General features: G+C 32.9%; 1 protein-coding gene across 2 annotated transcripts in view; it reads left to right on the top strand.

Annotated features, from left to right (window-relative positions):
* PLOD2 (procollagen-lysine,2-oxoglutarate 5-dioxygenase 2) overlaps nucleotides 1-26,974 on the top strand; it is a 95,588-nt gene that overhangs the window by 62,783 nt on the left and 5,831 nt on the right. Inside the window, exons 7-15 of one of the 2 annotated variants that reach the window (XM_027586476.1) lie at nucleotides 1,213-1,310; nucleotides 8,196-8,297; nucleotides 11,210-11,335; nucleotides 12,965-13,086; nucleotides 16,149-16,253; nucleotides 20,177-20,302; nucleotides 22,551-22,692; nucleotides 23,844-23,906; nucleotides 24,908-25,021. In XM_027586476.1, coding sequence (XP_027442277.1) covers nucleotides 1,213-1,310; nucleotides 8,196-8,297; nucleotides 11,210-11,335; nucleotides 12,965-13,086; nucleotides 16,149-16,253; nucleotides 20,177-20,302; nucleotides 22,551-22,692; nucleotides 23,844-23,906; nucleotides 24,908-25,021 — 998 coding nt within the window. The remainder of the gene's footprint in view (nucleotides 1-1,212; nucleotides 1,311-8,195; nucleotides 8,298-11,209; nucleotides 11,336-12,964; nucleotides 13,087-16,148; nucleotides 16,254-20,176; nucleotides 20,303-22,550; nucleotides 22,693-23,843; nucleotides 23,907-24,907; nucleotides 25,022-26,974) is intronic. The other variant, XM_027586477.1, reaches the window with a different exon arrangement.

Here is a 26,974-nt window from a genome sequence, read left to right as displayed (position 1 = left end):
GAATTGCTCATGTATACAAATGAACACCTGTGATTTCAACTGTCTGTCCTTTATCATATCAATTTGGGGCTATGATTAAGGTTTACTGTATAGATATTACAACTTTTAAAAAATAATGGACTTGAGCTTAGCTTGATATAGTGAAACACATTTACTTAAAATCATGTCCTAAGACTAGTGCAAAAAAAGATAAGCTTCTAGCTTTAGGTAATTTAGAATTTAGTGTCTCACCATCTGGAGACTAGATGTATTTTTAAATTAATTATACCTTATTATTACACATTTTTCAGTAGAAGTTCTTTATATTGGGAATTACTCAGGAGTATGAGTATTAGACTACTTTACCTAGCTGAAGGTAACTGGTAACCAGACACATATACTGTGGAATGTGTGTGTGTGTGTGTGTATGTGTGTCTGTGTTTTTGTGTGCATATGCATGTATGCCTGTATTTGTTTCTCTAGGTAGACATATGTCTTGGAAAAAAATACACTAATACATCAATTAATTAATATATTAAAAATAAAAATACATTAATTCATTAATGCATTAATACCTTAAACATGAAAAATACATTGCAGTTCAGTACAACTCTTCAAGGCAGTTCATACCTTAAAAATTTCTCAGGATGAAAGCATTTAGTTTGGAGTGCTTAGGAAATGCGAAGAAACTGGAAAACAACAACAAAAACACCCAGCTGTTTCTGCTCCCACCTGACTTGTGTATTCCTGGAATTGGCATTAGGCCTGATTTTCAAGAACTGGCAATGCTCTCAATGATGGCCAATGGTGGAGACCTTGCTTATGTCTGGCAGTGTTCTATTCACCATATTTATATTGTTATTATCATCATAATAACTTTGAAAGGCAGGCAAAGATCCCATTTCACAGCTGAATAAATTCAGACAATAATTTAGTTCATCCTGGATCACATTACTATCAAGAGTCTTGGAGGCAGGTTTGCAAAGATGCTTTCCTTCTGCTAGACACCTCAGTGGATTAGCACCTCAGTTCGCTAGTGCCAGGTTGGAGTGATTGAGGTGCTCTCTGATGTAGCATAGGCAAAATTTGTAAAAGTGTTGTGGCATGTGGAATGGCATTTGTGGGAAATTTTATAATAACCAGAAGATATATATAAATGTACACATATATGTGAGTATATGAATACATACACATTTTAAATTACTAAAATCTGTTTTTTTCTTTTTAACCCAGATGAAGTTGTTTTGAAATTTGAAAATGGCAAAGCCAGAGCTAAGAATGTCTTTTATGAAACATTACCAGTGGCAGTTAATGGAAATGGACCCACCAAGGTGAGTCACAGTGACTTTTCCCTGTTTCTTTATTTCTTGGCAATAGACTCTAGAGCAATATGTAGAATATCATCTTCTTCTCTTCCTCCTCCTTTACCTCCATCCCTCCCCTCCTTCACCTTCTGCTCCTTTCTTTTTTGGTGTCTTTGAGAGGCTCTATTTTGGTGCTAGCAATCTACTGGCTTCATCTTTTACACTGTAGATTAAGTAGTTTCTTTCAGATTCACCAAACTAATGATGTTTCCTAAGCAAAGTGATACCTTTTCATTCTGTTGGTAACACATTTCACTTTAGTGCTTAATAATAACAGCGAATGTGAGAATGGGCCATATTTCCCTCATGCAGGTATCCTATCTGAATAGGAAACGTGCAGGTCTGTAAGTCACCATTTTCTCACTTTACAGCTCTGTTGAGATTGAGATGTAACTATATGGCTGGAAGCTTCTTCTTGCACTTATTTTTTTTTTTTTTTAGATTTGATGTTTAATTTTTTATTTTTTAAATTAACATAATATATTATTTGTTTCAGGGGTACAGGTCTGTGATTCATCAGTCTTACACAATTAAGAGCGTTCACCATAGTACATACCCTCCCCAATGTCCGTCACCCAGCCACCCCATCCTTCTCACCCCCTTCCACTCCAGCAACCCTCAGTTTGTTTCCTCAGATTGAGTCTTTTATGGTTTGTCTCCCTCTCTGCTTTCGTCTTGTTTCATTTTTCGCTCCCTTCCCCTATGATCCTCTGTCTTGTTTCTCAAATTCCTCATATCAGTGAGATCATATGATAATTGTCTTTCTTCTTGCACTTATCTTATACGAAGGTTGCTGGGTTATAATTGACAAAGACTTAATGTGACTAATGAAATTTTGGATGCTTTTCAAATATATATAATTGAGCTTGCTGAAAATATTACTGAGTGAAAAATTCATAGATAAATTTGATATCTATCGGTCTTGTGAAAACTGTGCTTAAATTAGTGTTCTGAGATACTGAGATGCCTAGTTTACTCATAGTACCTAGGAAAGAGATGAACAGATCTGCACTGTGGGAAGAGAGGGTGGGGAGATGTCGCCTGCTGTCTCAGAATATTGAGTAGTCTGGAATTCCAATAAAAGCTATATGGATGGGAAGAAACGCAAGGGAAAGCCCATACTGACAGCCTTTCCAACATCAAATTGGAAGAAGTAGATTCCTCTTCTCTCGTTAATCTTTCCACCTTGGTTTTTGTCCCCTTCCGGCCCTCCTACGAAGCCATCTTGCTGGGTGCATTCCTTTCTCTATCTTGGATCAGTTTTCCCTGCTCTATTCTCTCCTACTCATCAGCATTTTAAAGACCCTCTGCTCTTTCCCATCTTAAAACAAAACTGAGCCAGAACAAATTAAAACATCCTCCTCAATCCCCTTGCCTTCCAGCCTGCCTGTCTTCCTCCCCCACCACCCTTCACAGCCACACTCTTTAAAGTAAAGACAACTTACTGCCCCCTCCCTCAGTCCCTCTTCCCACCACACCAGGAAATGCTCCTGCTGATGGGTGTTGTGACATCCTCTTCAGTCCTGATTTTTACTTTACCCAAAGATAACATTTGACTGTGTTGATCCCACGGGGTCCTCTTTCCCTTTGCACAATTCTCTGCTGGTTTGTCTACTAATTATCTGGCCTCTTAAACCTCTCTCATTTTCCCTTTATTTTTTAAATATGCATTTAAAAAATCTAACACATTGTGTGTGGGGAGTGGCTCAGGAGTGGTTGGGGGTAATCCCTTTATTTAGTTTAGTTTCAGATAAGCGTTCCACAGGTATCTCTGAGACACCTTCCTTTTCTCTTCTACACAAATTCTTGGTTAATTTGCTTCATTCCTACCTTAATGTTGATGATTTCCAAATCCTTACTCTAGCTCCTGTATCTTTCTTGACCTCCAGGTCTGAATACCCAGTTGGTTTATTTGTGTATCGTATGAGATCTGGAGCTCAAGACCTTCAGCTCTGCCTCCACTTTCATCCATTTGGTTAACTGGAAACTAGGTTTTGTTTTGGCTCTAGTTACTTTCCCACTCCCAATCCAAGAGCTATTTTTTTCTGATTCCTGTGCATTGTCTAATTTTCTCAGTGCCAATGATAGTTTCCTTAGTTCTTGCCACCTGCACCCTACCACTCCTTGCAGTCACCCACCAGGAGCCTGGAACCTAGGGCATTCTGCTGAAGCAGAAAGCCAGTCATGTCATTCACCTGTGTAATTGCATCTGTGGACTTCGGGGTGAAGATCCAAATTCTCCACTGGCCTTTTAAGGCTCTTTTTAAAATTTCACTCCTGGTTTAATGGTCACTAGTCCACCGTCCCATCTACTTCCCCACTCCTGACCCTACAAATATCCACACATACATTTCTCATATTCACTCATTCTCTCCCCCTTCCTCTCCCTCCCCTCCTACCATACTGAATTACTTTGAACTTCGCAAGTTTCGTGTTTCCTCATTCTACAAGTCTTCTGTGCCTGCATTTCACTCAGTCTGGAATCCTCTGCCCCCAATTCCCACTTGCTGTACCCACCTACTAAATCTTCACCTTTTAGGTGTCAGCTTAGTCTTTACTCCTCCGGTCTCCTGCATGCTTTTATAATATTTGGAACTTCCTCCATCACAATACATATTGCCACACTCTGGACAGGGATGGAATTTACTTGATTTTTTGGTCTCCCTTACTGGGCCTTTAGCCTAGGAGTTACAGAAATCATATCTATCCCATTTACTTTTTGTACCCCCCTGGGTCCAGCACACACCGGTCTGGCATATATTAGCCTTTAAAAAATGTCAGAGTTTAGAAACAATGTAACGACCTAGCATTATTCATGGGAGTGGCAAGACAGATTATTTTTTGGCAGGGCAAAAAAGTCATAAAATGTAACTCTCCATAAGCAGATGAATGGACAGATTTGTCTCCGAAGCATTTTACAGTAAGGGTGTGTGCGCGTGCCAGTGTTTGTGCGCATGTGCATGTGTTTGTGCCCCTTAACGCGCGCTCACAGTGTCTGTTTTAGGCCTCTGTCTGAGACCCTTGGTGCCAGTTAGGCAGGGGCTTTTGCACAACTGGACCTCTCCTATAACTAAATAGGGTGCTGTTTCTTCTTGGTAGTTTTTTAAATCAAATGTAAATGGCTTGAAAGAGGGGGCTTAGCCCTGAGAATTCAGCTGTTGTGAGTAAGGCCTGATGTTCAGTGATTGCCGTATCACCAGTGCCTTCCCAATTCCCAGGATAATGCTGCCTGGAGTTTTACAGAGTGACTGATTTAGGACATCTCATAAGAAAAGGAGCCCTAACCCATAGTGCATTTAGAAAGACCTGGTCTAGGTCTTCTAGGAAACATTCTCAGTCTGGACTATCACAGTTTCTGACATGATCCTATCTGTCTTCCTGGGATGCTATTTGGTAACAAAGTGAAGTAAATTTTTTATTATAAAAATTATACTTGTTATAAACATTTGAGAAAAGATTAAATAAGCATTTACTTTATGCTAATACCTTATTAATATTATGTTAAAGTTAGAGGCACATGAATATATCACATTTTCCTGTGTCCAGCCTAATGGAGAAAGAAAGCAGATTATTCTCTAGATACAGACTTTGTTTTTTTTAGCCATCATGAAAGGCAAAAGGATATTCTGTATGAATTTTTGTAAGTTAATTTTACTTATTATTTTATTTAGTAAGGGGTGATTATAATGTCAGTGGCTTTGAACCATAACATTGACATAATATTTAAGCCATTTTTTTCATTGAAAAATTATACATAATCTGTAAATGATAAATTGTTTTTAATGTGTTTATGGACTGAAGTTATTAAAGTTAATTAGTTACTTTTTCTAAAACTCATGCTATTAATACAAATAATTTTTAAATTATAATTAAAAATTAATAATTTTTAAATTATAAGTGATTTTAAATATCACTTATAATCCCACTAACCTTTGATATTGTTTTGTTCATGATTGCTTTCAGTTTTTATGTCCTTTCAGTCTATATCTATGAGCATTATACTTTTCATTTGTTTTCATAATGATGTGTAAACAATTTTGTGTTTTAAGTAACATTTTATTTAAAATAAAGTTTCATTTTATTTAAAAGATGTTATCTACATAATTATTTTCATGCTTGACTAGATACATACAATCTGATATAAATAACTTTAGACAGAAACTGTGATTTCTGGCTGAAGCTTTACTTTTTATGCTTGAAGCTCATTTATTGTTAGGAACACATCATAAGATGCTTACTTTAATAACTAACCTTTTCTTTTAAATATCGGGTAATATACATGTTAAGGTAATCATGAAATTGGTGGTATTTTTATAGAAGCTAAAGTTGAACAGAAGAAGATCAAATCACCTAATTTGCACATGAAAACAAGCATTTCTGAAACTAATTTGATTTGCAATAAAGATAGGGATGTTAATTTTGTGCATACTTGGTGACTGACCTTGAATAATTGGCTGATTTGGAAGAAAGACAGAGAGAGAAAGAGAGAAAAGAAAAGAAAAAAGAAAAGTTTGGTTGGAAAAGTTTCTCTGCCAATGAAATGACATCATTCCTGGAAAGGGTTTGATAATTGTGCAAGAAGGATCAGGAAAGTACTACCACCTAGTAGCGGGGGACTGCCTGGAACAGCCAAACTACATAAACAGTCTTCTGAACTTTCCAAAGCCACCAGCATGAATGTCTGCAGATTTTAATGAAGAAAACAGATGTAAATGGAGCGTGGAGGTGATGGATAACTTCTCCCTGTGTAGTGAGAGATCCAAAAGAGAAAGGTTTCCAGTCAAAAGTAGTGTTTTTAAAATATCTTAATTATCTATGAAAATTAAATTGAGGCAAAAAGTAGAAAGTGAAAAGGTTAAAAATAAAGTCTTAATTCTGAAAACTAAAAATAATACCTTTTATGCTCTAACCTTTTAAAAGATATCAGTCATTTTCATATTCACATAAGGGTTCTAATAGACTGATCAATAATTCATGAAATAAATATTTAATTTTTATGAGATTTCTGAGATGAGGAAAGTGCCAGTCTTTACACATTGTTGGGAATTTTAGATATGGCCAACTATTTGGGGGATTTTTTTTCTTCCTTAAAAAAAAAAAACTCTTTCCCAGGATATTTTAAACAAATTATATTTCCCACTAGCCTTTAAAAAAATGTTTTAAAATTTCTTTTAGAATAATGCTTAGCACAGGATCCATTTCCACATGAATATATTTTTTTCCTTCAAAACCATATTGTGTAGAATATGATTAATGTTTGCATTTGTAATTTGACAATAGCAAAACTTTTTGTTTTTACTATAGAGGTCCATTAAAGTGACCACATTGACTCTTGAAATGTCATTAATGAATTTCATGAGTACATATTTCCTGCCCTGTAGTTTGTTTCCTGAATTATCATGTAGTTCGAAAGAGATGTGAATGAGTTACTTTTCCATGTCCTATGATCATACTACGATTACACAAAGATTTTCCCATTGTAATGAATACTGTACTGTTTCAACAACATTTGTTTCAGTTTTAATACAATAGAAATATTTGGATGGCTTCCCAAATATTTGAGAGGAATCTGGTAAAATGGTATTAGACTAATTACCTCATCTGTTCTGTACTGGAAGATCTTTTAGGGTCTTAGAAAGCTAGAAAAATCCAGTTGGCACTACCATACATTTTGACCATCATATTTAGTATATTGACACTTTTTTCTTTTGAGTTCATCTCACTTTTCTAATGAAAAATTAATGATTATATAAGCATAGTGAGGGTTTTAGGTGCTTCCTTTTCAGAGTAATATAAAATCACAGCTAAAGCTAGTTTGCTGCAACTTTACTGTCTTGAGGTGAAATAGTTTTTGAAAAGAAATAAAAACATAAAAATTTAAAAATTACAAATGGTCATACCACTACAGGTATTAAAATTGCATGGAAAAGTGTACTGATTTTTTTAAAGGTAAATCAAAATTTTCTCTAAAATGTTTACACTCTAGGAATACTCAGGATTTGTTTGAGGGTTCATATTTTAGTGTTTATGTCTGTCCTCTGTCTACCTTCCCTCATTTTCTTCTCCACCCAAAACACACTCAAGGGACTCAGATTTTACGGATGAAATGATTCCCAATAGATGCCTGAGGAGAGGGGGAGATAAGTTACAAAGGAGATGTCTGAGTGATTTGAAAGGGGAGGCAGTATTGTACTTCAGTTTATTGTTAATAGGATTTGTAGGGTGGCAGTAATTAGGACCTTGTTCTAGATCTGTTTTAATCTGCAACCTCTGTTTTCCTGAAGTCAGTGCCCCTGAACCACTGCCCAGAAGCCTAGTTTATAGTAGGTAGCATAGTTTCTGGGACGGTTTAGTGCTTTTTGGTGATAAGGTATATATATATAATACCTGTTTTGTGTGGTGACGGTTGGCAAGAGGTTACGTTGGCACTGCCCCATTCACTGCAGGTGTCTGCACCAGGCCTTTGAAACTATTTATCTTATTACTAAATTACTATTCACATGACTGCTCTTATTGGTGTTGTTTTGGCTAAGTCTCATTAGCTCAATTAAAACTCTGTGTTTCATTATTTGACATATTTATTCAGTTATGTCTCTTCTGGTATTATTTCTAACTGAAATAAAATGAACTTTGTGATTTATAATGCATTTTTTGGCCTTTCTAGACAAAATTTGCCCTGATTTTATGATTCATTATCTGGAGAGAACTTAGTTCAGTGTATATACCTTTAGGTGCTAAATATTAGTAGAATTATTAAGGAATATACCTAATGCAGAAAGTCTGCTTTGAAGATAGATGTTTATAGAATTGATGGGAAAGGCTTGCTTAATATAGTTTTCCTTCATTTACTAGATTCTCCTGAATTATTTTGGAAACTATGTACCAAATGCATGGACGCAGGATAACGGCTGCACTCTTTGTGATGTGGATACAATTGACTTATCTACAGTAGATGTGAGTAATTGACTATGTGTGAAAAGTAGAAATAAAAAGCACAGTGTCATGAAATGCAGTGATTTTTTTAAAAAAAAGCAAGTTATTTTATAGATTTGGTAATATGGTAGATAATGGATTTATAAAGCTAAAACGATGATTCAGAAAATTGCTAGATTTGTGTGTTTCTGAACTGTTTTTGAAAGTGAAACTGGCTAGTAATTGATCCCAATAAAAGGGACTTAGTTGTTAATATTTAATAGTTGTTATGATTGGATGCTCTTGTTCTATTTTAGTCTGCTAACTTAGCCAAAGCATTGAGGAAAAAATGCTTTAGCATTTGTATTGACTAGTATTATCTGTGCTTGATTTTCAAATATGATGATTTAAAAAATAATAATATATGATTATGTAATTAAGGACCGTTTTAAGTATTTTACATAAAGTAACTCAGTTAAACTTCACAAAATCTCTTAAGTAGATTGTACTAATTGATTAAGTTTTACAAATGAAAAACTGAGATACATACAAATTAAGTAACTTGTTTAAGGGCGCCCAAGTTTTTTAGGCATTGGAGGTGAGATTTGAATTTAGGCAATCTGCCTCTAGACCCTGTACATATTATATGCCAGGCACAGTGCTACTTTTATGTATAGCTCATAGAGAATTATAGCTGTAGTTTATCTTTTACACTTTGAGGGTAAAGGAGCAATTATAAATAATATTTACCTGTAGAACATTTTGATGCATCCTTCTGTCATCAACCAGAGCAGTTTTAGGATATCTTATAGTAACATTTTTCTTCCAAAAAATTGCTCTTGTAACTTGAAAGACTGTTATTATGTGTATGAACAGTTGGATTCTAGGGATGATTTTGTCATTAAGGCTGATTCTTTCCTTCATTCATCATAAGTTTATTGAGTATCTACAGCATGCCAGATAGGTAGAACCAATATAAGCAAAAATAAAATTCCCAGTTACATAGTCTTGGTAACTCCTGGATCCGTGCAAATATAAAATACTCTTACTGTAAAGAACTGACCTCCTGAATTAAATAGTTTCTATGCTTATCACTGTCTGAAAGGAGGACAAAGAGTAACTTGTGCACATTTAGGAGCTTCTGAATAGAGCCCTACTTTTCTTGAAAATAAGACTTTTTGGCTGGTCTCTCAAATAACAAACTGGATATTTCCTATCTGGAAAGAGCGCCAGAATATTTTTGAATGAAGCAGCACCATGATGTTTAAAATTCATCGTGATCTTTTTTGCAAAAGTAGTGTTGTCCTTTGTAGGGAGGGTTAATTCTTTTTATCTGTTCGGTCTTCTTTTACATAAACTTTCTGGTGCAAATATAGAAAAACATTTGCTTTAAAATTTTGTAGTTATTATGCAATAGGGATATAAAAATTAAAATGATGTGGGTAGTTAAGATCTCAGGCCTACCATATTCTTAGGTGTGGGCCATAAGCAAGTTTCTTTCTATATAAAGAAAGGGAGGGTTAAATGAAACTTTATACATAGATATGTAAATAATATTTTATATGTATAAATTATATATACATATGCAGTGCTAAGCCTTCAATCTATGTTAACTGTTGTATTATCATTAGTATATAAAAAGAACTTAGGTGGATAATGAAAAGGTAGCACATTGAAACCCAGCTCTTTACCTACTAATTATGTGTTCTGAGTTGCTTAATTTCTCTAAACCCCATTTTCCTCATGTTTAAATTTGGAATAGTAAGTAACTCTAAGGTTATTATGAAATGTATTATTTCATTTAATAAGGGAGAGTTGTGATCAACTTTTTACTTCCCCTATTAAATTGAGAACTCTTAGAGGGTAAATATTTTGTCTTTAGTTGTTTGTATTTTTTTGTTCAGTAATAAATATTTGAGTGAGTGAATAAATTGATAAAGAAGTAAACAGTAAATAAGTTGTACTTCAATGTAAACAAATATTAAGTTATGATCCAGATAACAGAAATATATGAGGCATCATGCATGAAAAGATGGGAGAGGCGGTACCTAATTCAGCACTTAACATATATGATACTTATAAAAATCTTTAATCTTTAAATTCAGACTTTAAGACGTGTTTTAAAAAGGCATAATAATGAAATCTTTCTTATAGTTTTGTTAATAACACTATTACATGGTCATTTACTTATGTTTCTGTCTTCCCCAACCATTTGCAAATTTTTAAAGCCAGGAACCTTTTACTCCTTGTCCTAAATGTTGCTCCTCACAAGGACTGACAAATATGATGAATTTTTCAAAAAGTTCTCATGCAATTAATGAAAGATAAACTATCCTGTAAAACATACCCAAAAAGGATTTTTAAAAATCTATAGAAATAGATTGAACAAGATAAACTATATTAGTGAAAGAAAATAGTTTTCTTATATATAATAATGAGCAAAATAAAGTACTATCCATAAAAGGAGATTAAAGGAAATATTCAAGGATAGAAAAAGTTCAAGACCTCCATGATTGCTTTATCTGAGCTACAAATTAAATGTTGAACTTCTAAGCCATGGAAACCAAAAGGCAAAAACAATTAGCATTCTGACTTCTTAGAAGAAGATGACAAAGTAGATTCAGATCTGAAGGAGATTTCTTTAAAGACTATCATAAAGGAAGCATTGAATGGTAGAGTAGGCAATTTCCTTTATTACATTCATGTAATAAATATGAGAGTTTCCTCTTCAAACCTAAGTCATAATGCCAAGATGTGATTAGGTAAATCACTTTGTTGGGGGCCATAGGAATGTTATTTTAAGTGTTAGAGAATTGCCATGGGGCAATTGAAATTTAGCAGATTATACATGATATTCCTAATATATTTTATGTTGTATTGATTAAGACTTAAATAGAATTTAGAGTACACCCACACAAATAATAATTTGCTTTTATGTTTGCCATAAAACAAAGGTCCATCCAAATGTAACAATAGGAGTTTTTATTGAACAACCAACCCCTTTCCTACCTCGATTTCTGGACATATTGTTGACACTGGATTACCCAAAAGAAGCACTTAAACTCTTTATTCATAACAAAGTAAGTGTTTGAGAAATGAATGTTTTATGTGAAAATTGTTTTTCACCTTCTTTGGAACTATTTGCTATTATTTGTTTATGTCTAAAATAACACATTGGGCTAAATACAGTGGGGAATTTTAGGGGTAATTACTGTCCTGTTTATTTAGGACCTAAGGATTTTAGAGTCTGGAAACTAGTATCATAATATTGGAATAAGCCACATTAAACTCAATTTTGTAGATCCAAAATGGTGGAATATCAGCTCTTTTCATATGGTTCAACTTAATATATAAGTGAAGAAATGTCAAAGGTCCTCATATTCCTTTGCCTTTGGGTTAGTTCTAGTACCTTCTTTGATGGAACTGGTCATTAAATTGTTTGCAGCTTAAGCTAATATTGTGACATCAGAACTTAAAATAGCTTCCAGATATAGTATTGTTTTGATTAATCACACAATGGCATGCTCTTCCCCAAAGGATTTTGATACTGTCATTTTTTCCAAAAATAATCAGACCCTCCCCCAAACCTCCCACACATAATCTAAACTTAAAGACATTTTTGCTCGATATTTTCCCATTTACTTGTCCCTTTCCTGTTAAAACAATTGACACTTAACATCTTCTAGAAAAACACAATAGCTATGAAGTATGCATTTTCTCTCTTTTGTCCTAATGCTTTTTGTTTAATATTGTTTTTTCTTCCTAATGTACATGTCAGCTTATCGTTTGCCTTTTCCAGAGAATATTTTAAATTTGCAGAAAACCAGCTATAATAAGTTTAAAAGGGTGAATCATTGAGCATTTGCTTTGTAAAATGTGTCATAATACATTTATTTACATTGAAGTGTTTTGTTTTTATATATTGTGTCATTTATTAATGTCTTCCTCCTTTCATAGGACCTCCTTGATGAGAGGGAATTTTGTCTTCTCTCTTTTTTTTATAAAATTAACTCTGCAGCTTTTATGATATAAATAGTTTTAACAAACTGTGAAAAGCTTTTAAATAACTTAGTGAAACTCAATACACAAAAAGCTCTGAAATGCTCTGTTGGAGACACATAATCTTATCTAAATTTTAGCACAGTTGAATCATACTAATTTGATGACTTATGTTCATAATTTATCAATAAAGTTTTGTTAAACTTTACCTTCTTTTTGTAAAAATACAGTTTTATATGTGACCATTCATTTTTGTCTCCAGCTTCAAAGAGTATTATAATACTTATTTTATAAAATATGATTATATTTATAACTTAGATTAATATCTGTTAGGTTTAATAGACATTTTTTTTTGGATATTTTAAAGCACACGTCTGAGATTCTCAGGCCACAAGCCATTTTTCCTTCAAGTCAGAAACATTTTGTTTAAATTTAAACCCAGGATTTAAATATTTCTTCAAGGACCTGTCCAGGAGTAGATGTTAGAAGAATTTTGTAGTATCTTCTATTTAAAAAATATTGATGTTTATCTATTTTAGATTCTTCACGTGATATGTGTTTGATATAGGTTATCATTTCATCTGTAATTGAGGGAATATGTGAATTGTGGAATTCACAACTTTGAGTAGGATGCCATCCCTACATATGAATACTTCAGTCATCCTATTTTCATTTTTGCACTAATTTTCTGTTTTTAAAATATGTTACAGGAAGTTTATCATGAAAAGGACATCAAAGTATTTTTTGATAAAGCTAAACATGAAATCAATACTATAAAAATAGTAGGACCAGAAGAAAATCTAAGTCAAGCTGAAGCCAGAAACATGGGAATGTATGTTTTAATCAATTTAAGTAATTTCTACTAAAGAAATTTAAAGAAAAACAACTTTTCTTCAAAATTAGGATCCTGAACTTGGGTGTCTCAGCTCTGTGTGGGTGTTTGCATGTGTGCTGTGTATGCTCATGAACACACCTCCACTGTTGGACTATATTTACATTTGTGTGTATTTACATGTATACAGAGAGAGAGATTGGTTAAGAGTCAACATATTTAATCAAACTATTAATTGAACTGCAGATCAAGATTCAAAAAATACTCAGACAGGGATGCCTGGCTGCCTCAGTCAGAAGAGCATGTGACTCTTGATCTCTGGGTCATGAGTTTGAGCCTCATGCTGGGAGTAGAGATTACTTAAAATAAGAAATAAAAAAAGATACTCAGACAAATGAATAGTATGACTGATGTAGCAGTGATCTAAATGTTTACTATCTGAAGATTATGTGTGGTGAAAATGTGTGTTTCAGATTGTGGAGTATAAAGGGCATTCCTACTTTCTAGTCAGCTACTGGTCTAGATAAAACTATACCCCTCAGAAGAAAGTTTTAGGTCCTTTGTTTAGCCCCTTTAATACTTTAGACAGATTATTAGTAAAATTCTGGAAATAATAAAAATGATCATTTTTCAGTGAATGTTAATTGAATATGCCAGCAGTGAGTTAAGAGCTGCTGAGAAAAAAGATAAATCATGTGACTTCTCTTCAGATGTTCTCTTGTGTTGTAGAGTGATGGGTAGTGCCTGGTGTGGGAATAAAGGCATAGGCAGGAAAACAGGCCTCGGAAAGACAAAACTAATGGTTTCATAATTTATTCATTGGAGAATACCTTGGATCCACATTTGGAACTTATTTTCTCTCTCTCTCTCTTTTTTTTTTTAATATATACTCTGTTGTGTCCAGCTTCTTTGGCTCAGTACAATGTATTCTCATTCACTCATGTCAATGCAGTTATCAGCGGTTCATTCCTTTCATGACTGACTAATACTCCATCATGTGAATATACCACAAATAGATTTTACACTTTCTTGTTGATAGAATTAGATCATGTCCAGTTTGGAGCCATTTGAATAAGATTGCTAATGAAGACTCCTTATTAGAAGTGTATATGTGGGTGTATGTGTGTACCTATTTTGCTTCAGTATATTTTAGGAAAATACACAGGAGTAGACTAACTAGGGCATAGGGTAGAGTAAATGCATGTTTAACTTTATAAGAAACTGCTAAATAGTCCTCCAAACCTTTATACCATTGTACACACCTGACAGCAGATAGTTCAGACCTCTGGCTGCTCCATATTTGTCAATAGTTGATGTTGTCCATCTTTTTTATTTTAGCTACTTTATTGAGTATCAAAAATATCTTACTGTATTTTAATTTAATTCCCTGACAATGAATTCTCTATTTGTATATTAATTGGCTATTTGTGTGTATTCATTTGTGGAATGAATTTTGTTTACATTGGGTTGTCTTTTCTGTTTATTTATAGGATTTCATTATCTGATCTGTATACAAGGGGTGTGTGTGTGTGTGTGTATGATGTTTTGTGAATATTTGCTCCATTAGGTGGCTTGATTTTTTTTACTTTTTAAATCATGTCTTTTGATAAGAAGAAATTTGAATTCTAATAAAATTCTATTTCTCTTTTTTTTTCTTTTATGCTTTGTGCTTTTGGGGTTTATTTTCTATTTAAGAAATCTTTCTTATTCCAGTGTCATGAAAACATCCCTTGAAATTTTTCTTTTATAATCTTTATTGTCCTAGCACTTATGTTTAAGATGTTTCAATCTATAATTCATCCTGAATACATTTTTGTGTTTGGAGTGAAGTGGGGGGTCAAATTTTATTCTTTGCAAAAGGAATTCCAGTTGTTTCAATACTCCTTTTCATTTTAAGGCTTTTCTTTTCCTATGTAATTGACTTGGCTTTGGTCAAAAATCAACTGACTGAATATTTATGAGTGATTGTGAACTCTCTACTCTGTTCCGTTGATTTTAGATCCATGCCACACTTTATTACCAGGGATTTATATTAATCTTGAAATCAAGAAGTGTAATTCCTTCAGTTTTTATTCCAAAGTAATTTTGGCTATTTTATTTTTATTTTATTTTATCTTATGTATTTAATTAAGGTATAATTCACATATAGCATATTAGCTTTAGATGTACAACATAATGATTCAATATTTGTATACACAAAATAAGTTTAGTTACCATCTGTCATCATACATAATTACAAAACTTTTAAAAAAATTTCTCTAATTTTTTGCACAAGTTTAGCAATGTTTCCTGTATGACAGTTACTTAGAAACAAACGTGATATAGAGATTCATACTGACAATAGCGGAAAATGATAACTAGGATCAGCAGTGAGGGAGGGGAGCTCAAAAGGAGAGAGCCCCAGATGTAGAAATCATAATACTTGGAAGCATCTCATGTATCACAAGTAGTTCATTCCTTGTTGTTCCTGATGAAAATGCTACAAACCCTACCAAGAAAAACATATGTCTTAGTCCATGATCCCTGATAAGAAGCAGGGGAGTAAATTTCTTAGAAAGAATTCCATGCAAATCAAGTTTAAAAAGTATTAATACCTAAAGAATTACACACTTGTATCTCTAAGATTCACTTAAAACTGAGTTGTTGGATAAGCAAGATTTTGCACTGTGTCTGTATATGTGTGCAGAAAGCATTTTGATCTGTGAAAAAAAGTTGTTGATAAATACATTGAAATAAATTATGTTTCCCTTTCAGAGAGGTCTAAGTACCAAATTCTAAATTGCCATTCTGACTGGGTATCTTATGCCTTAAACTTTTTAGTGGCTTGAAAATGTATTTCACTTGACCTAAAATTTTTAGTGTTGATCTCCATGTGAATATCTATGTTGATAAACTGACCATTTTGAAATTTAAGACAATATTTATCCCTTTGGCGACTGTCTTACTATTTTGATTAGAAGAATATGTTAGAGAAACTTTATTTTATGTATAAGCTTTATGTTGACATTTTTCAACTAGCAAGTATTTATTTTATCTAATTCTTATTTCTTTTTCAATGTTAGGGATTTTTGCCGTCAAGATGAAAACTGTGATTATTATTTTAGTCTGGATGCAGATGTTGTTTTGACAAATCCAAGGACCTTAAAAATTTTGATGGAACAAAACAGGTACTACATAAGATTCATTGTCAATTTATTTTTAAAATGATAATCATTTTCTGTGTCTATGTGGACACACCATGCTTACATATCTATGTTTAGTGAATTGAGGGAACTCACATGAAGTTATTTTCTATGCCTTATAAACTTTCAATTCTGATTAGTTTTCTTTCAAAGGAGTCAAATAGAAAACAACATGATGAAAATTAGAAGTATTTAATATTAGTTACAATCACAAATGCATGTTTATTATATTTGGCCTATTTTTCTGTTTAAAGCAAGATGAAATTGTGATATATCTGTAAAATTTGGAATTTTTACATTTTTTGTAGATATTTTTAAAGTAGAATTTCATAAAACTTATGACCTAAAAAATTATTGCAAATGGAGATCTAAGTTCTTAGAATTTGAAACAAATTTCAGAGATCTGTGACTGAACTGATAATTATTACTTGTCAGTACCTATTTTTATTTAGTGGAATTGAAGTGTGAAAAAGACATCTATACCAGCTTATAATGATATTAGTCATTATTTATTATATTACACCTATTGCTACTAGTAGTTTATTAATCCTCCTACTAATAGCCCACCTTTAATGAGTGCTTATTAAATGCCAGGTATTGTTTTTAAGTATATTTACATATGTTAACACAATTATTTCTCTTAGCCAATAGTATGATTAGCAGTGAAATGTTAGAATTACTGTTTTTATTTTGCTGAGTAAAATATATGAGAAATCTGTTATGCTATACTAGCCTCCTCTATATGTAATATGATTTGCCAATTTGAGAATTCAGTTATTACTTCAAAATCTAAGACCTCTTAGTATTAATCTGTGTATACAGCCCTACTGTATATCTATAAATTGCAAGTAATTTTTCAAAACATGAATAACCTTTTGATCATCAGGCAAGGAAAAGCAGTTAGGCTACCTTAGAGATAGGGGATAGAGTTGCAATTTATAACCCTTAAAACCTAGTGGAATTCAGTAATATTTTCTTGAATTTGCAATGTTAATTGCCTCTTAATTTGATTTAAATTCAATATTATGGAATGTAAATTTTTAGATAATATTTATATGTTTTTATTATATGACATTTTTGCAGGTACTTATTCTTACAGTGAACTATTTAATGAATTCATACTATGTATTTAACATATATCCCCTTTAATATTAATCTAATGTTTTAAACCTTGTAAAAAATAAAATTCCTTCATAAGTAACTCAACTGCCATCTGGGCCCATTGCCCTTGAAAGGCTAGAAAACTCAGGATATTTTTCCAATTCCATAAATTTCTGTTACTGATCAAAGGTTTAGGTTCATATGATACATATGGTTCTTGCTTCTGTATCCAAGCATGTAGTTTTCATTAAGAATTTACATATACCAAAAATCTTGTGAGATTTAGTAGACTTGACTGAAGGTTAGAGGGACAAGGGATGGGTCACATTTTAGGGCATGTAGCTTTCTAGCATTTCATCAGCTCTCTTTTCCCTCTTTTCCCATCTCTGCTATTTACTGCCTTACTCCAGGTTTTACTCCTTCAGTAATGTAGTGTAATTCATCATCCCCCAGCTGCTATCCTGATAAAGTAGTCCCCCTTATACACAGGGGATACATTCCAAGACCTCCAGGGGATGCCTGAAACCACAGATAATCCCAAACCCTATATACACTATTTTTTTTTCCTATACTTACAGACCTGTGATAAAGCTTAATTTATAAATTGCTCACAGTAAGAGATTAACAACAATAATAAAATAGAACAGTTATAACAATATGCTGTAATAAAAGTTATGTGGATGTGATCTCTCTCTCTCAAAATATATTTTTGTTCTGTGCTCACCCTTCTTGTGATGATGTGAGATGATAAAATGCCCACTTGAGGAGATGAAGTGAGGGGAATGACCCAGGCAGTGTGACTTAACGTTAAGCTACTATTGATCTGATGATTCATCAGAAGAATCATCTGCTTCTGGACTATGGTTGACCCTGGGTAACTGAAACCAAGGAAAGTGAAACCATGGATAAGGGGCCTTACTGTATTTCAGTACTCAAAACTGTTGAGGCACACCGAAGATGGATTTTTATTTCCATTTCTTTGCCTAACCTTCTTTGGAAGGCAGCGGGGATTATAAATTACAAGATTTTTTTTCTATTATATATTTGATCTTATCAGTTAACACCATTGAATTATTTCTTAACATAATATATAGATTCTAATTTATAGTATCATTTCTAATATTGTAGATATTCTCTCTTTTATTATGTTATGTTAATCACCATACATGACATCATTAGTTTTTGATGTAGTGTTCCATGATTCATTGTTTGCATATAACACCCAGTGCTCCATTCAGTACGTGCCCTCTTTAGTACCCATCACCAGGATAACCCATCCCCCCACCCCCCCTCCCCTCTAGAACCCTCAGTTTGTTTTTCAGAGTCCATCGTCTCTCATGGTTCGTCTCCCCCTCCAATTTCCCCACTTCATTTTTCCCTTCCTACTATCTTCTTCTTTTATTTTTAACATATAATGTATTATTTGTTTTAGAGGTACAGGTCTGTGATTCATCAGTCTTACACAATTCACAGCACTCACCGTAGCACACACCCTCCCCAATGTCTATCACCCAGCCACCCCATCCCTTCCACCCCCCACCACTCCAGCAACCCTCAGTTTGTTTCCTGAGATTAAGAATTCCTCATATCAGTGAGGTCATATGATACATGTCTTTCTCTGATTGACTTATTTCGCTCAGCATAACACCCTCCAGTTCCATCCACGTCATTGCAAATGGCAAGATCTCCTTCCTTTTGATGGCTGCATAATATTCCATTGTGTATATATACCACATCTTTATCCATTCATCTGTTGATGGACAATTTAAGTGTTTCTGGTTAACATTTCCTTTTAATAGGAACCAGGAAAAATAAACCAAAATCACTATTTTGAATGATGTGTATTTATAGACTGTTGCACTTTTCTGTAGGTAAGGGAAAGGGCACACCTGGTCTTCACAGGACTGGAGTGTAGTGAAATAGGTTTTTTTTGTGGCGAGTACCTGGTTCATAAACTTCCTCATGGAAGAGTTGGGTGAGCTTTTCTTAAAAATTGATACCACTATAATTCACTTCATTTTTAAAGTAATTCTAGAGGAACCTCAGAATTACCTCATTTGGAAAGTGTTGACACATTATAAATTAGATTTTCCTAAGAAAAAATCTGACATATTTTGAATCTGTAACATGTGCTTATCTCAAAGGAACTACTTTCCTGGTAGGTAGTCAGACAGAGTGCTATGGCAATTACCCTCTATTTTGCTTTTTAAAATAGTTGAAGGGCCAGAAGAATGTCCAGTGTTGCCAGGGCTAGCACAACCCATTTTAAAAAGTTGTAAAAAAAAAAAAAAGGAAACATACTTTAAAGTAATTCAGGACCTAACTTTAGGAAAACTGGCCTATTTACAAATATCTCAGCTCATCTTTATTCATTTTTTTATTCAACAAATATTTACTGGATACTTCAGTGCACCAGGGATTATTAGTTCTTCTCAATGACAATGAAACTATTCGATTTCATTTTGTATAATTTCTGAAATACTTAAAATAATTAAATAATTAAGGTAGTTTGACTTAATTGGATAGAAGTAAGGTACTTTTAAAACTCATTTTTATACTTTCATTAGTATTTTCTGTTACTTTGCCTTTTTAAGAAACATTGAAAATCAGCAGTGTGCTTATTCAAGAAAAAGTGGAAAGAAATTCCTGTTTATCTTTTATTTTACTTTTTTTTTTTAACTCACTTCATGGGTATTGAATGAACTTTAGTGTTGTATGTGTCATGCTAAGCCCAAAACACATAATTCTGTGGTAATTTAAGAATAAACAATTACTTGGATTTGTTTTTCCTTTCACGCTGTCTTTAGAAAGATCATTGCTCCTCTCGTAACTCGTCATGGAAAGCTGTGGTCCAACTTCTGGGGAGCCTTGAGTCCTGATGGATACTATGCTCGATCTGAAGATTATGTGGATATTGTTCAAGGGAATAGAGTGTAAGTTACTTGGTCAGTCTTTTAATGTAAAGTGCCATAACCTCAAAATGTGGTCTTGTTATCATTACCTGAGTTTTTGTTCCTCTTTTCTTCATGATTAGTGGAAATCTGCAAACCTGGAGACCATTTGGGATCCTGAAATACTAGTGTAAAATAATATTACAAAAATCTGTCTTTGAGATTCTAAATCTTCACAGGAACAAACTTGTGGGAAATACTAAGAGATACTACATGGTAGGTGGGAGTAGCTGTGAGAGGGTTGTCAGAAGACTAATATTATTTAGTTAAAAGTTTAGAAAAGGAATTTAGTTTAGTTCATTTAGTGGCCAGGATGAAAGTTGTTTTGATAGCTTTTAAAATTTGAAGTGAACAACAAAATCAATAACAAAGGCAGTGAGTTACCTTCTGGCATTTCCTACTGTAAGAATGTTCTGTGTAAAATAGCTAATATTCTCCTTTAAAGATCAATTTCTTCACCAATATCTGATTTCCATTTCCAGAGTTTAAAAAGAATATACTTGCTACAAAGCGTATGCATGATTGATATTTATTTCAGAGACAACAGTTGATATTTTTTAGACTAAAAAATAATCAGAATTGAAATAGTGTTTTTTTGCTAAGGTAGTATAGAGTGGAATGTTATCCTTTTTCTTCATACAGATGATGGACCAGAGTGACTGATATGTTAAAAGGCTTATGCCTAATTTCTCAGATACATCAGCCCAATTAAAAAGGGAAGACATTCTTTCATGACTAAAAATATGTGCCCCTAAATTTAGAATAAAAACCCCACATACTTTCTGTTGAACAGTTGAGTATTAAAAAGATGTTTTACTTGTGAAAATAGTAATAGTAAATTTGAATGATAAATATGATTAAAGCTTTTGTTAGCTGCAATTAAGAAGCATGATAGCTGAAAAAACACTGTTCAGATCATATTCTGTTGTTTCAAAGTATTTTGTTATCTCTGGGATGATTTGTATAGACCAAATGCCTGATATTGTCTGTGGGTATAACAGAAATAAGGGTTCACAGAAGTAGAATATAGAATTAATGTTTAAGTTGCTTTAGGCACTGGTGATATTTTGTATAGCCTCCTGTCACTGTTGTTTAAAGTATAAAGAGAAGAATATGGGAAAGGTTTTTTATCTAGTTAACACAAAAATGCACTTCATGTCCAAAAGCTACATGAAGGAATGACATCTTATGATACGTATGCACATGGGTGTGTGTGTGTGTGTGTGTGCGTGTGCGTGTGTGTGTGTGTGTGTCTTTCTTCAAAACTGCATACTCTGCCAGTGACAAGTTTTTGAACTCAGATAATACACTGTATTACCTTTTATGGCTATTTCCCTTGAGGTTCATCTTGCAAAACAAAATGAAATCATATTCCTTTTAATGTCTAACTGCATTTCTTTGGTCAAAATCTTTCCTTTCTTTCTCTAAAAGCAATAGGCATTTGCCTTCAGATGAAACCTTACTCACTATTCTTAGGAAATGAGTCATGTTCAGAGTGAAAAGACAAATGTGGGGAAGAATGAAGGACAAAATAAAAGTATCTCCCACCCCTCACGTACTTCTAGCTCTATTTCTTCATATCTTCTGTTTCTCAAGAAATTTGAGATGGCTTAGTGAATGTCAAGAGGATTTATTTTAGGAGAATTTTAGGCTGTACTCAGTGGTGTGCTGGTAAAGGTCTAACAACTGGATCTTGGGGTTGAGGGATGCCCTGATTTGTAGTGTTTGCCGGTTTCTGCGGTGTAAATGCTTCTGCAGTGGCTGATTTCAGGCTCCTAATGTGAAGTCACTGAGTATAGCTAAGTGCTCTGGGAGCCAGTGTGAACCAGCTGCAGTACACCACAGGTTGTATGTGATTATTTTTGCTATCAAACTGCTTAATCCTAAATGGAAACTCTTTTTGTACAATAGAAGATTATACTCTAACTATAATAATGAAGTGAAGGATTACAGCCAAAATGCTAAACAGGTATCAACCCTAAAATGAAGTTAATGTAGGGAGATAGTGATTTATTGCATAAAAATATAGTATGTAGCAAGTAATGTCATATATGTGTGTATAACTATGTTAAATATCATTACATATGTTTGCATTTACATGTAATTTGATTCAATGATTTATATATACAAAATTTAAAAACATACAAGGTAATTGTTTTGAAAACATAAAAATAAACCTTTAAATATTTTTTATTTGTGGTATTTTGGAATGTCTTGTCTTTACTTTCAGGGGGATATGGAATGTCCCATACATGGCTAATGTGTACTTAATTAAGGGAAAGACGCTTCGATCAGAGATGAATGAAAGGAACTATTTTGTTCGTGATAAATTGGATCCTGATATGGCTCTGTGCCGAAATGCTAGAGAAATGGTAGGGTCTACAATGATGGCTGGCTTGAATGTTTTTATAAAATGGCTTGCTTTACCAGTTGATGTGTCATTGTGTTTTGATGTCCCTTTTCTTTCTAATTTGTAAGTACTAGCCAATTTTTTTGGTTCCATATTGAAAAATTGGGAGCAGTTATGGAGAATAATTTGTGAACATTTGTCTGTAGAAATAGTTTGGAAAATGTTAGGTTCCATGCTTAGGCATAAGCAACAGAAAGATTTCAATCATAAACGTGGATTTGTTACAAATCAGCTTTGCATTTTTAAGAATTTATCTTCACTTCCATCTGAAATTTTATAGTGGAAAACTGACTTAATTAAAATTAATTAGATAAAGCCTGGGTGAAATAATCATTTATACATTTAAGAAGAACACACTTTTGTTCTGAAATCAATGCCCATTATTCTCTTTATCATTATAAACTGCACACTCCTCAAAGCAGTTCCTTATCAGTAAACTGAGAGAGGGATTGTGATATGTAGTATATTTCATCTGTGTGAAAAGTAATGATATATTGCTATTCTACAAATGTACTTTCATTATAAAACTTCAGTGATTGTAGAAAATAGTTTGTTTTTCAAAATGTAGAAATGTTTTAGAACATGTTTATATAGTTTTCTATTTTAGAAATGATTGGGTTATTTTACTCAAATTCATATAAGCAAATGTGATTTGGGAAAAATCAGAAAAGTTGGCAAGTATTTTTTTCTAGTTTAATAAGGCATGTATTGTTTGACTATGTTTGTTTTTCCCACAAACCTATGTGCATCGTTATATTGAGTATCTTCAGTACTTGTGATTGTAATTTGTGCTCATGTTCTGCTAATTTGACTCAACAGCGCATCCTGGAATGGCCTCTCTTACACATTTTTTCCTTTGTCTTAATTTTGTGTCTAATGAAAATTCTACTAAGGAATGAGCTTGGATTTATGTTTGACAAAAAAAAAAAAAAAGAAAGGGCTGGAGTTGTTTCTTTGTGTGCGCTGTAAGCTTTGCTTGTTATGCATGTTGTCTATGAAGGACATTTCAGAATGTCAGCTTTTGATCAAGGGCTGCTAATGTTATTTACCTAAGAATACCTAAGAGAGTGTGGGTGTGCAGGTCAACTTACCCAATGCTTCTCTTCATTTTAGACTTTACAAAGGGAAAAAGACTCCCCTACTCCGGAAACATTCCAAATGCTCAGCCCCCCAAAGGTGTTATTTTTATTTATTTTTATTTGTTTTTATTTAATTAATACTAGATATGGTATATTATATTGCCTACCAGTAAAGTTTAAGAGTCTTCTTTCCACTTAGCATGGTAAAATGTTGGTATTCATTGGTTCTTAAATTGTATATGTGTGTTTATGTTTTGTGTGTTCGGGTGGGCATTATGTGATATTCAACTCTTAGTTCTTTGGGCTGATTTACATTTTGTGGTTGACGAATGAGAAAATTAAACCCAAATCCTTTTCACTAGTTTTTCTGGTTTTGTTTTTTTTAAGGGAGAGAAAAAGTAGGAGTAAGTATAAAGTACATGTTGACTAAAATGAGATTGGGGTGTACTCTTCATTATTATTGTTTTTATTAATAACTAACCCTTTTACCATTAAAACAGGTACAAAAAGAAACAAACTTACCATAGTGGTTTTTGCCACATTTATTTGTTTTGGGGCAAGGAAATGAGACCGGTTTTCTTTAGCTGCCTTTAATGAATAAGTAATTTCTATGTTCAGTTTTTAAGTGTCAGAACAATAAAAAGAATGACATAGTCTGATGAAATATTGACATTTGAATTCTTGTTTAAAAATGTGACGTTTTCTTTGAAAGAGAAAGAAGCCAAAACAGGTACAATTCATTGCACTTTGGTGTCTCAAAAATATTTCTGCTTTCAAACAGGAATTTTTTTCCCTGATGTCTACATCTAGGATCAATGAAAAAGGGACAAAAACAGTCATTCTTCCTCTTCTTTTTTTCAGTTGAGTGTTAGTGCTATCAATTAGTTTTAATTGTGTGGTGTCTGAATTCATAATTAATAAATTTTTTTTCTTTTATTTTAAATTATGCATGTTTTATATGAAAAATAAAAATGCATATTCAGGAATGAGATATAAAAGTTGAAATTAATATCTCATATATATATTTTTCCTATGGTTAAGTTTATTTTCTTGTATTTTCCTCTAAGATTGTTAATACTGTTATTCTTTGGCACATAGGGTGTATTTATGTACATTTCTAATAGACATGAATTTGGAAGACTTTTATCAACTGCTAATTACAATACTTCCCATTATAACAATGACCTCTGGCAGATTTTTGAAAATCCCATGGTAGGTATTTCATACTCAACTTCATTTATTTCTTCTTTTCCTATAACTTTAAATGGATGTAAATCAGTTGGGTTAATAATATGAAAATGTGATAAGAGGCTTTAAAAAGTTTAAAGTTTAAAAAACAGCTTAAGAAATATAATTAATTGTGTCTTTTAAAAATAATATAATTTAAAATATTATTATTTATATTATTCTTTAAAAGATACAATTAGGAGCGCCTGGGTGGCTCAGTCGTTAAGCGTCTGCCTTCGGCTCAGGTCGTGATCCCAGGGTCCTGTGATCGATTCCCGCAATGGGCTCCCTGCTCAGCAGGAAACCTGCTTCTCCCTCTCTCACTCCCCCTGCAGTTCTTTTCTCACTGTCTCTCTCTCTCTGTCAAATAAATAAAACCTTTAAAAAAATAAAATAAAAGATACAATTAATTATATTTCTTGACCAAGAAATTTTTTTAAATTAAGACATATATTAGGAGTGGGCAAAGAAATTAATCAGTTTCTATGATTTCTCTCAATATTTCTATTTTATATATTCAAAAGCATCATAAAATTTTTAATTGTAATTTCAGAAAAACAAGTAGCTCACATATGATAATATTATGTTTTGATTTTCAAGAAGAGAATTCAAGAAGTTAGTTTGGGAAAATACATTTTATTTTATCATTTTATTTATTTTTTTATAACAAGTTTGTGAATGTACAGCAAAGACAGCCAGAGAAGATTGTAGAGTAAGGGGATTCAGCATATATAGAAAGTCTGAAGTTGAAGAAATTATCTCCTTCTAACTCTAAAATTATTTTGTATCTTAAAGATTTGAATCATACAGGAATTCACTCCTTTTTTGTTTTACGGGAGCCTGTTTTCTTCAGTCAGTTTGGAACATTTATTCAAGGGAAAATACTCTCTTTATTAATCATCTCTATAATGCTACTGTTCATAGTTTTCCTCTTTTCAATAGCAAAAGTTTTAAATTACAACGACTCAATCCACCTGATCAGAATTGTCTTTTATTTTGTAGGAGTAGTTGACATCCAGGAATAGTAAATTTATTGGTCTCTGAAGACTCTGTTCAATAGAAAAAGAATGTCTTTTGACATTTTTGTATTTTAAAAGTATTTTCATTTCATCTTAGCTTCGTATCAATCTTTCACAGGAGTGTAATTAAAAAGAGGCTTTTTAAAATGGTGAGGATGTAATTACATATTTTACTTTGGCACTGAGGCTCTTGGTTATTTTGAGAAATAGAATTATTTTATTTCTTGGGTAATATTAGTTCCTGAAAAAATGTCCCAAATTATATCCTGAATTGTAGACATTTGTGTCTGAATTCATATCTTTGGAGAATATGAAATGAAAACATCAGAAGTAAGTAGGAACTGCTTTTCTTTCCAGGGCTTTGTTTTATTTTTGGTAAATTAGCCTGATCGATAATGCCTTCTAAGGGATGTCCCATAGCAAAATATTTGACGATTGTCCCATTATCAGAATTTCTAAGAAATGAGTAAGTCACAGTTTGCTCTATGATACTTGAAAGGTAGCCTAAAATGAGAAGTTAATGCCTTACTGTAAGATCTTAGGGATTTTTTCCTTTTACTTCAAAAAATCAAAAATGATACATAGGAAAGAAATAAAGATTTTGAAATGTTATGAATGATTATTTTTTTCCTAATTTCCCACCATATTTTGGAATCAGAGAACAACCACTATTGAAGAGATTAATGAGATAATACAATAATTTGATTCTTATAATTACATACTATGTATAAATGAAATTTATTGAAGAATTTGAAGATAACTTTGGTTCTTCCATATCAAAAATATCTGAGCTACATATAAACAAAGATGTGCAAAGCTAAGAATAGTGTATAAATTATCAGGGCCTCTCTGAAATCTGACCTCAAAAGATGTATTTCAGACAAATATTTTCTGCAACATATTTTGTTTGGAATTATTT

Source organism: Zalophus californianus, chromosome 1 (assembly GCF_009762305.2).
Source record: "Zalophus californianus isolate mZalCal1 chromosome 1, mZalCal1.pri.v2, whole genome shotgun sequence".
NCBI lineage: Eukaryota > Metazoa > Chordata > Mammalia > Carnivora > Otariidae > Zalophus > Zalophus californianus.
Note: the sequence above shows the minus strand (reverse complement) of the source record. Positions and strands in the feature narration are given on the sequence as shown.